General features: G+C 41.1%; 1 protein-coding gene across 2 annotated transcripts in view; it reads right to left on the minus strand.

The window, feature by feature from the left end:
- Window positions 1-523: 523 nt before the first annotated feature.
- The window catches only part of LOC129180507 (gastrula zinc finger protein XlCGF57.1-like), a 42587-nt gene continuing 30939 nt past the window's right edge, over window positions 524-12171 (minus strand). Inside the window, exons 1-2 of one of the 2 annotated variants that reach the window (XM_054775055.1) lie at window positions 7388-7535; window positions 524-3203 (exon numbers count right to left, since the gene is read on the minus strand). In XM_054775055.1, the coding sequence (XP_054631030.1) occupies window positions 1645-3033 (1389 nt within the window). In that variant the 5' untranslated portion in view covers window positions 3034-3203; window positions 7388-7535 and the 3' untranslated portion in view covers window positions 524-1644. Of the gene's footprint in view, window positions 3207-7387 lie in introns of those variants that run through there. The other variant, XM_054775054.1, reaches the window with a different exon arrangement.

Consider the following 12171-nt stretch of genomic DNA (forward strand, 5'->3'; position numbering starts at 1 on the left):
GTAAGCCAGAGGCGCCAAGGAGGGACAGAGAAGCAAGCACCGCACGACAGGGCCCACGAGAAGAGCGACCCCCCGCCCGCCCCGCCTCCCACCACGCTGCAGACCGGCCATCACCCCACCCCCGCCCATCCACTAACACACCAAGGGAGATACCCCGGAGGCAGGCAGACAACCGCCAGCCAGGAAACAGAGACAAGCCAGACACCAGCAAGTAGCGAGGACCCCCCACCAAAGCCACCCTCGACCACCTCACCCCAGAGTAAGCATCCCCCCGTCGATCCCGGCCAGCGCCACGCAGATGAACAACCCGCCCGCGGCCCCCCCCCCCCCCCCCCCCCCCACCCACCCACCAAACCACAGCGTCCCCGTCCCTGAAGGGAGAAAGGAAGGGAGAAAGGAAGGGACCACCCCAACCTCCCCGCAGCCACCCCATCACCCGACTCGGACCCCTACCCACCCCCACCCACCAGCCCCCCCAGGAAGGCAGCCCAGCAAAGAAGACCAAGGACACCAAGCCCACGCCAGCCCGCCCCCGAGGCACCAAGGCCACCAAGCGACCAGGACCACATCCCAAGCCAGACGAGCGAGACTCCCAGGGGCAGAGCCAGACGCCCTCAGCCCCTCGAGAGTCAGGTCAGGAAATTAATTATTGGTGCCCATTTAGACTGAAATTCTGACACTTGTTCTTTAGATTCAGCAGACATTCTCTCAATAGCTATATGATCTAACAGGACATTTTTGTAAAGAGCTATGTTCAGTTTCTTCCTTGATTTCCAATCGATAAGAATGGTTTTCTTGGCGATGCTTAATGCGGTGATGAGAAGCTGAGAATATTTTATTAAAAAGCTCTTGACATTCAAATTACAATGTTAAATGCAATAGGGTCAATTACGTCATTGCAATTATGTGATGTAAATGTTATTACTGTTATATAATTACACAAAATCTATGTTCAAGTAATACCTGATGTTTGTTTCGTCATGTCATTAATGTGGAACGTCAACGTCTGTCGCTGTGTGCCCCCTACTGCTCTAATTAGTGTGACACCTCATTTCTCAAGTTTAGGCCACGCCGTTGTACTTCCTTTTTGTTCCTGATCTCGTGACCAAACCAAGTAGTGAAAACTAAAACAAAGCAGACGTGATACAATTTAGGCTGGAACAGATACACTGGAAAACAATACTTGATTAGGTGTTCCATTCAATGTCCAGAAGAAAATACAATATCAGACAATCCATGCAACACCCAGTCAGTCCAGAGCCAGTATCGCTGATATTGATGCAGATACTAGACTTTCTAAATTGCATTGTTTAATAAAATTGAATCATTTTAGGCCAACTTGCCTTTAACTTCTTTATCATGATAATAATGAGACTAAAATGCACCACAATGAGTGAATCATAAGAACTGAAGTCAGTAAAAGAACTGAAATCACTACTCTAAACACCGAATGTGGAAGCAAGCAAACTTCATCAGTTACAGCTTTTAGTGAAACACCTTTAACTATAAATGAAACAGTCACAGCAGTCATCATGTCTTTCTTTTGCATATGAATAAAAACAAGATATATTTATTGAACAAAGACACGTGCAAAGAATATTACAACACAGTGGCAACACAGTGACTGCATGGAAGTCAGGTGAGTCAAACAGTAGAGCACCAGTGATTCTGCATGTGTCTTTTCCAAGTGGACTTCCAAGAAAATGTGTCACCACAATTTGAGCAAGTAAAAGGTTTTTCTCTTGTGTGCGTTCTCATGTGTGAGTTCACGTCTGACTTTCGAGGAAAGCATTTACCACAGTCTGAGCAAGTAAAAGGTTTTTCACCTGTGTGTGTTCTCATGTGTGATTGCATCGCTGACTTCTGAGTGAAGCCTTTACCGCAGCCTGAGCAACTAAAAGGTTTTTCTTCTGTGTGTGTTCTCATGTGTCTTTGCATGTTTGTTTTTTGAGTGAAGCGTCTACCACAGTCTGAACAAGTAAAAGGTTTTTCTCCAATGTGTGTTCTCATGTGTGATTGCATGTATGACTTTTGAGCAAAGCATTTACCACAGTATGAGCAAGTAAAAGGTTTTTCTCCTGTATGTATCCTCATGTGTATACGCATGTCTAACTTTTGAGTGAAGCATTTACCACACTCTAAGCAACTAAACGGTTTTTCTCCTAGGTGTGTTCTCATGTGTCTTTGCATGTTTGCTTTTCGAGTGAAGTGTTTACCACAGTCTGAGCAACTAAAAGGTTTTTCTCCTGTGTGTGTTATCATGTGTCGAATCAAATTACTCTTACCAGAAAATCTTTTATTACAAACTGAGCAGTTAAAACGTTTACCTTTCTTCTTTTTAGAGCTTTCAAAGTGTTTGTGGTCAGTGTGAGTCATCATATCACCTTCACAGTCTGCATCGCTGCTAAGCGATTCTTGATTGTAGTCACTGTCTTCATATTCAGAAGAGTGTGACGTTGTGTCGTCACTATCTGACAGTGGAGCTAAGAGGTTGTCTGCTTGTGATCCTCCACAGTGGTCTCCATCAGCTTCTGTTGTCATATGTTGCAGTGAGCTGCTGCATGAAGGCTCCGCCTCTCTCATCTCCTCACTTGGACTATGATGAAGCTGTGACGACTCAGGTGGTTTGTCTTCGGTCACCGTCGAGACACCAGTCAGTGGCAACCTGGTGAGATCAGCCTCCTCTGGCCCTAGAAGATGCTCTCCCTTCTGAGTGATCGAGAGTTCTTCCTCTTCCTCTTTAACATAGGAGGGTTGTGGCTCCGCCTCTTCCTCTTTAATGTGGGTGGGCTGTGGCGCCTCCTCTTCCTCTTTAACATAGGGGGCCTGTGGCTCCGCCTCTTCCTCCTTAATGTGGGTGGGCTGTGGCGGCTCCTCTTCCTCTTTAATGTCACCCACATTAAGGTGGAGGAGCCACAGCCCACTCGGCTGTGGCTTTGCCACTCTCATCTCCTCACTTGGACTATGATGAAGTTGTGAGGACTTAGTTGATTTGTCTTCAGGGTCTTCCGTCACCGCAGAGACACCAGTCATTGGCAACCTGTGGCAACCTGGTGAGATCAGCCTCCACTGGTCCGAGAAGATGCTCTCTCTCCTGAGTGATCAGGAGTTCTTCCTCTTTAGGGGGACTGTGGCTCCTCCTCCTCCTCTTTGTCTGTAGCTCCGCCTGCTCCAATGTGGAGCTCTTCTTGATGACCAATCAGCTGCTGGATGTTTACAGAACACAAACAGGAATTATTGTGGAAACTTATTGTCTACTGTTAAAAAAAGAAGCCAATTTTTACTATAATTCAATGAAAGTCAGGACAATGACAGGACGGTGTTATATTTTTATTTGTACGTATTAACGGCTCCAAATGAACTGAAAATTTTAATCAAGCTAAGAAATACCACACATGAGAAAATCTATTTACCTAATACTAGTTTCTCAGGGTTTCAGCTACATGTAATTGATCCTGGCGGCCCACCACTACAAAATAAAAGCCACCACCTCTTAGTTTGAAAACAATTTCAAATATTTCACTCCACTTTATTTTGAAAACATGCACCAGAATCGCCTCTCTGCCGTGTCGGCACTTGCTCATGTCGCGGCACTAGCGTCTGGTGTTGACGTCATTCAACTTTCTGGCATCTTTTATCTATTCACACTGCCTTTCTGGCGGTAGCTAGCTAGATCACAGGTCGCTAGAAGTGGCTATCACATTCATTGTATTGTATTGTACTTTATTTATCCCACTGCAGGGAAATTCACTTGTTACAGCAGCAAGCAAGATACGCAAGTAAAGAATACATAGTGACATAGTGAATACAACATGGTTCAGGTGGTGCAGGTGTTGTAGAGCCTGACAGCGGTCGGTATGAAGGACCTGCGGAACCTCTCCTTCTTACACCGTGGGTGTAACAGTCTGCTGCATCCTTCTCTCCCCCACTTCCTCCACGGAGTGACGGAGCCTCACATACTGTGGTCTGTTGGTGGGGTAGTCTATAACCCATGCAGTCAGGTGTTGGTCTACTCCCACACTCTCCATCTTCACTCTGAGTAGTGACGGCTGGATGGTGTTAAAGGCACTGGAAAAGTCCAAAAACATGACCCTCACAGCGCTCCCGCTGTCCTCCAGGTGTTGCTATGCCATGCCATGCTAACTTACTTTTTAAATTGTCACTTAATCTTGCTCTCGTTATTATCATACTTATAGTTGGTCTTCCAAACACTAGATGTGCATCTAAGTTGTTCAACAAACACGTAGTGTCCAGCTTTAGACAGCGACGCTATCACAGGCGTCTCCAACAGGTACTGTAGCTCATATGCTAGCGGTAGCTCACCAGCTGATGATTCACTCTTTACTGTTCCCTGGTTTTACCAGATCTAACTTATTGTGTGGCGATATGGGGTAATAACTATAAAAGTAATCTGAATTCGCTAAATGTACTACAATAGAGATCAGTTAGGATAATCCATCACGCTGCGTATAGAGAACATAGAAATCCTTTATTTCTAAAACCACAAATATTAAAATTTGCTGATCTAGTAAATTTTCAAACAGCTAAAATTATGCATAAAGCAAACAATAACCTGCTCCCCAAAAATGTCATACAATACTTTTCAACAAGAGAGGCCAAATATGATGCCAGGGAAAAACTAAACTTAAAACACTTAGCGTAGATGCGAGAACAACGCTAAAAACCCACAGCATTTCAGCATGTGGAATCCAATTATGGAACGGATTGAGTAAGGAACTCAAACAAAGCACCAAGATGAGGGAATTCAAGAAACAATACAAGCAGTTGATGTTTGCAAAATACAAGGAAGAAGAGTTTTGAACCACTGTGTCCAAAATGCTATGTCTCATCACTACACTCCTCATTACTCTTCATTCTTGCTCCATTGTAACTTGTATGCATGTTAAAATAAAATTAAACCATTAACATTACCATTACAGTTGAATAGGAGTGTTTTCAGCTTGGATTTGAACAATGCCAAAGCTGAGACTTGGCGCATATGTTCTAGAAGACTATTCCACATTTTTGCAGCATAAAACTGAAAGGCAGCCTCACTGTGTTTAGTCCTGACTCTGGGCACCTGCAGGAGACCACTCCCTGAGCCTCTCAGAGCTCCAGATGTTTTATGTGGCTCTAACATGTCAGAAATTTACTTTGGCGCAAGCAGAGCTGTTTTAAAGTCTATTCTCTGAGCGAATGGCTAATGACCAAAATGCACTAAATGTATATATTTTCATTTGGCAGGCAGAGGGAAAGAGTAAGGTGTGGAGCCACTTCACCAAAGACTCAACAGGCGTTACATTAGATGCAACATGTGCAGTGTGCAAGTTAGCCAGGGTGTGTTATTATGTTGACAGTGTTACTAGTTAAACTTCCTAGTTTTCATTTAGTAGTCTTCTGCTTCTTTGTGTTGAATCCTATTTTTGGGTATCATAAGAAAATATTTTGGGCCGCACGGTGGCCTAGTGGTTAGCATGTTGGCCAACACTGTAACAGTCTGGAGATTGGGAAGATCTGGGTTCGATTCTCCGTTGGGCATTTCTGAGTGGAGTTTGCATGTTCTCCCGTGTGTGCGTGGGTTTCCTGCGGGTACTCCGGTTTCCTCCCACATTCCAAAAACATGCAGGTGAGGTTGATTGGCGACTCTAAATTGTCCATAGGTATGAATGTGAGTGTGAATGGTTGTTTGTCTATATGTGCCCTGCCATTGGCTGGCCACCAGCCCAGGGTGTACCCCGCCTGTCGCCCGAAGTTTTGGTTTGGTTTGGTTTAGTTTATTTGAACATGAAGGTTCCAATGGAATACATCTCATGAATCATCCTTTCACAGTTCCACATGTCCAAAAGGAGTAGAAAGAAGCAAATCTTATTTAATCCTACCCCCCTTCCATTCCACATCTTGTACAGTACATGTTGTTCACTTCCTGCATTCCATCTCATATTTTCTATAAGAGTAAGAATAAATAATAAATAACAGTAAGAAGCGTTGTACTGTAAAAAAAAATTTAACTCTTATGAGATATTTTTGTTGATATTTTTATATTTGTCCAAAGGTGTCCTGTCATATTTTCCTCCACTTCGTCCTTGAAACAAAGATTCATTGATTCCATAATGGGTCCCGGCAGCTGAAACTTCTACCTTCCTTCAGCATCTCCAGTAGTCCAACTTTTTGTGCGATGGTTATCATCCTCCACTGTTTTTTGGGTGTGACCGCAGGTGCCTTTGATGGTGCAGAATGTTTCGTCGACATTGTGGGTGTAAGACTTGCAAACATACAGCACTTCAGAGTCACACTGCTAGCGATCGAACATTTATGTAAATTTGGCAAGCTGAACGCATTCTGTACTGCACTGGAAGGCATGGAGACCCTTAGCCAATCAGGATGCAGAACACAATGCATGGGTTCTCTGGGTTCCCCACTGGCCATCTTGACATTTCAGGTATCAACTTATTGCCACCTCTAAGTGAGTAATGGTCTCACCTTGGCCACCCCAATGAAATTTCTGGCTCCACCATTGCTGCTGCACTAAGAGTGCTCGGCTGACATAAGAATTATGACACTTGATTTTCTTCCCTGGACTTTTTGATGATCAAAAAAATCTAAATCGGCTACTCTGTTGACTTTTCAAACAAATGTCACAGTCTAAGCTTAATCGTAAGTATTTCTCAGATGTTGTTTCAGCCACGTTGGGAAGCTAATTTCTGATGCTGTATCCATTAGCTTCACAACAGATATGTCATGTTAAACATATCTGTATCGGTAACGGAAATTGAAAGTTGGACAATATCGGCATATCGGTTATCAGCAAAAAAGCCAATATCGGACATAAAACTGTTGAATTTGCACATGTTCTGATTTCCTGACGGTGTAGTTAGCCTCACATTTTCCCAAACTAACTGCTGTAGTATAACAAGGGGGGGGGGCATTTATGTGCGAAGTGAGTTTTGTGGCACTACACGTCACAGAAGTGAAATAATGAATTAATGATCGTTTATTGTTTCTTTTCGATATAGACATTTGTACTGTCCCAGCGCTCCTGTGTCGATGCCGGCTGCTCATAGAGATCAATATATTGTACATTAATCAATCACAAGCTCACAATCACTTTGTTATATCATCACAGCTATGACATTGAACGAAGCCTAAAATGGCGGCTAACGTTTTCATCGTGTTGGCTACGGACGCTTTTTAACTGGGCAAAATCACTCTCATTCTCAAACATTTAGCAAAATCAGACGTTTCTGCACTTCATGTATATATGTATGTACATTCACACACACCATTCTCGGAAGGGCAAAATATTAACTGCATCACAACGTTTGTGTTTCGTAGCTCTCTGCACGCGCACACAGTTCAAACAAAGTTCCATATAATAAACAAAACTCACCAACACTCAATTCTTGCTAACAAAGAGGTGATCCTAGGGGATCATCGACCAGGTAAGTATCGTTTTCGGGATCCGTTAATCACTTTTCATTCCACTTCCTCTCGCAGGTACTCTGCGCTGTCAGGTTGTCGACTGCACTGCTAACGCTACAACGCATAATCTGCGCATGTGCAGAACGCGTCTGCATCCGGTCGAACTATTTTTCGGCAGTCACGTGTTGTGGGCAAGATGATTTTTTAAAAAAAAAATCTTTATTTACAAAGAACAAGTACAAATGAACAGCATATAAACAACAGAAAACACAGAGCATGGCCAGGGGTTACATTAAATAAAAACTTTAAAGCAAAGCAAATTGTTAAGATTTTGAGTGCTTTTTGCTGTCAGATTTGTCGATAAATTAAATATATAGTTCAACATCTTGGAGGAAACATCGGACATTATCAACTCACAGAGAACACCTTCAAAATAAGAGCGCAGTTTGCTGTCTAACTGTGTAAACAAAATAAGAGTGCCATAGAATGTTTTACCTTGAAGCAGTAGAATTGTATCGGTGACTGCATCTTCCTTAATTACAAGCACAGGCATTACAGTTGGTCGAAAATTTTGTCGCAATGCGTGCAGAGGCTGACACCTCATTAGAAAAGTTAGCCATTTTGTTACCAATAAATAACTGACAGTTACAATTTGAGACAAGTGTATTTAATTATATGGGCTGAGGTTTGTAGCTTTTGATACAAGACTCCACTGAATTTAATTATATTGTCATATTTTTTAAAATGAGACACTCGACTAATACCAGATCATTTCTTTCACAGGTTCACTGCCCACAGCATACATATTCAGAAGGTTCTATAATGGTAAGTGCTCTCATATTATTTTAAGCACTAAATTAGCATTTTCATTTACCTTCAGAAACATGTTAAAACTTGAATTATTGATAAAAAAAATGTATTTGTATTTTCCACATTTGGTTATAGTTGAAAATAAAGACTTGCTTTATTCTGCTGGTGTAAACAAGCTAGTGTTAGTCCTTGTGTGTAATTAAAGATATATCAATTTATTTCGACATGATAGCTGGTTTCCATCTTGTTTTGAGTTTTTGAGCATTTCTGTTTCAGTTTGGCTTGCACATTGAGGATAAATGACATGACTAATAATGAGCTTGATGTATGTTCCAGAATTAGGTGCAGGGAATGTGGGGTTCTAAGGGGTGTACAGTAACTGTATCAGTTCGGTCCAAGCTTTTGCATCACTACAAATTAAAGCAGCCACATTTTGGGCGGAGTTCTCCTCATCTCTCTCATCCATGCACAGTTAAGACGTGGAATGCCAACAAAGTAAAATCCACACCACAGGAATCACTCACAAAAAACAAGCTATGTATATTCAGTTGTCACATTTGTAGTTGTAGTGATTTAGCATCAGAGAAGGATTATTTTTCTCAAACGAAACAAGGCGGTCATTTGTATGTTTTTAGGCTTTGACTTTAAGACAAACATTTATTGTACTTTTAAATCACACAAAAATCGAAAACATTGGCAAAACTATTTATTTATTTTGTTCAGAAATAATTTTGAGCCTTAAAATGTAGATTTAAACTAAAATCAGTTTCAAAAATGTTTAAAACTTTCTTCTTGTCATTTTAATGAATTACATAGTTTTCATGTGTGTTTTGGCTGTTACATTGTCATGAACTCTGACCTGCCTGGGTTACTGGTTTTACGGTATGTTAAAAAAAAACATTTGCACTGTAGAGAGAATTTCTCACTGAGTAATTTAATGTGTACTTTGGTTTGGTTTGGTTTAGTTTATTTGAACATGAAGGTTACAATGGAATACATCTCATGAATCATCCTTTCACAGTTCCACGTGTCCAAAAGGAGTAGGAAGAAGCAAAGCTTATTTAATCCTACCCCCCATCCATTCTACATCTAGTACAGTACATGTAGTTCACTTCCTGGATTCCATCTCATGTTTTCTGTGATAGTCAGAATAATACATAAAAGATAACGGTAAGACCCCCCCCCCCCAAATTGTAAATATATATATATATATATACACATATATATATATATACACACATATACATTAATAATAATAATAATAATAATAATAAATAAATACATGTTTAAAATAAATCATTGTAATAATCAAGACTCTTCTGCCGTGTATTTAGCAAACACCAACTGCTTGTATTGTTTTTTGAATTTGCTCATCTCTGTACATTGTTTTAGTTCCTTACTCAATCCATTCCATAATTTAATTCCACACACGGAAATGCTGTGGGTTTTCAGCGTAGTTATCGCATATAAATGTTTTAGGTTTAATTTTCCTCTAAGATCATATTTCTCCTCTCTGATAGAAAAATACTGTATGAGGTTTTTGGGTAACGAGTTGTTATTAACTTTATACATTATTCTAGCGGTTTGAAAGTTTACTAAATCTACAAATTTTAATATCTGCGATTTTAAAAATAGAGGGTTTGTAAGTTCTCTATACTTGGCATTATGAATGATCCTCACCATCTTTTTTGCAGTACAGTGAGTGAGTGAAGATTGCTTTTGTAATTATTTCCCATATCTCCACACAATACGTTAGATATGCTAATACTAAGGAACAGTACAGAGTGTGGAGTGATTTTTGGTCAAGAACATATTTTGCTTTATTCAATATAGAGATATTTCTCGCCACCTTTTGCTGTATATATTTAATATGAGATTTCCAACTCATTTTTTCATCTATTATAACCCCAAGGAATTTATATTCTTCCACTTTTTCAATATCCGTTCCATTAATTTGTATTTGGTCGTACATCTCCCTTCTGCTATTACCAAATAGCATTATTTTAGTTTTACTTAAGTTCAGGGATAATCTGTTCCTGTCAAACCATGATTTTAATATGACCATTTCATCCTTGACCTTTTTAATTAGTTCTTGTGTGCTTTCACCAGAACAAAAAGCGGTGGTATCATCCGCGAATAAGACCAATTTTAAGTCCTTTGTTACTTTACAAATGTCGTTGATATACAAATTAAACAGTTTTGGTCCCAGTATGGACCCCTGGGGTACTCCACACGTGGTGTGTAAACTCCCAGATGTATATTCTCCTAGCTTTACAAATTGTTTCCTCTTTGCTAGGTAGCTTTTAACCCAATTCAAAACGAATCCTCTAATTCCGTACCTTTCTAATTTTGAAATTAAGATATTGTGATTAATTGTATCGAAGGCTTTTGTCAGATCCATGAATACAGCTGCTGCGCATCTTCTATTGTCCATAGCAGTTGTGATTTCCTCCGTGATTTCAATCTACTTTATTGTAGTTTCAAATGCAAAAAGTTAGAAAGTTAAAGTTAGATTTCTTCTAAAAAGGCCTATTGTTGAGATCTGGTGAAATCAACAGCTGTGTTGAAATTCCCCAAATCTCAACTTTTTAGCAGCCACTCCCACTGTAAATGTTGTCCATACAGCAAAGCTCATGTGAACAGCCCAATTATCATGTCCATCTAGTATAAACTGTGAATGTTCTTTATGGGACAGAGGTAATGTAAACAGCCCAGTTATCATGGCCAACTACTTTCATCCATGACTGAATGCATCCCATTGATTAAAAGTCATGTGACCCACCTAATTAGCAAGCCCATAGTCAGTGTGTTGGTTAGGGCTTAGTCAGGGGGTCTTGATGCCACTCTCATCATTTCAAACCACAAAAGTACATCATAGTAAACTATGTGTATACACTCAGTATTTAGAAGTATAATTTGTCACAGTTTATATTCCATTTGATGTGTGATTAACCTGACTGATGTCATCTATGACTGAATGTACTTCATTGATCAAAATTCATGTGCTTTCTCTGTTTCTAGAAGTCGTTTATTATTTTCTTAATTTATACATTCTTTTAAAATGTATCTCCTATCTATTACTTATTGCTTATCATATTGTGTTTATCTCATCCATACTATTTATGTATTATCTTCTTTGATTTTCATCCATCCATCTATCTTCTACCGTTTATCTGAGATCTCAGCAGCCTAAGCAGGGAGGCCCAGACTTCCCTCTCACCGGCCAAACTCCTCCACTTGGGGAAGGATCTCATCCCCGATCCGGAGATGGCACTCCACCATTTTCTGGGCGACAACCATGGACTTGACCTTGGAGGTGCTGATTCTCATTTCGGCCGCTTCACACTCGGCTCCGAACCGATCCAGTGAAAGTTGAAGTTCACGGCTCGATGAAGCTAGCAGGACCACATCATCTGCAAAAAGCAGAGACTCAATCCTGCAGCCACCAAACCGGAACCTCTCAACGCCCTGGCTGCGCCAAGAAATTCTGTCCATAAAAATAATTCACAGAATCAGTGACAAAGAGCAGCCCTTGCGGAGTCCAACTCTCCCTGGAAACGGGTCCGACTTATTGCCGGGAATGCGAACCAAACTCTGACACCGGCCATACAGGGAACGAACAGCCTGAATTAGCTGGTCCGATACCCCATACTCCCAGAGTACCCCCTACAGAATTCCTTGAGGAACACGATCGAATGCCGTCTCCAAGTCCACAAAACACATGTAGACTGGTTGGGCAAACTCCCACGCACCCTTAAGGACCCTGCTGAGAGTGTAGAGCTGGTCCATAGTTCCACTATCAGGACAAAAACCACACTGCTCCTCTTGAATCCGAGATTCAACTATCCAGTGGATCCTCCACTCCAGAACCGCTGAATATACCTTACCAGGGAGGCTGAGGAGTGTGATTCCATGATAGTTGGAACACACTCTCCGGTCCCC

This window comes from Dunckerocampus dactyliophorus, chromosome 4 (assembly GCF_027744805.1).
Source record: "Dunckerocampus dactyliophorus isolate RoL2022-P2 chromosome 4, RoL_Ddac_1.1, whole genome shotgun sequence".
NCBI classification, from domain to species: Eukaryota; Metazoa; Chordata; class Actinopteri; order Syngnathiformes; family Syngnathidae; genus Dunckerocampus; species Dunckerocampus dactyliophorus.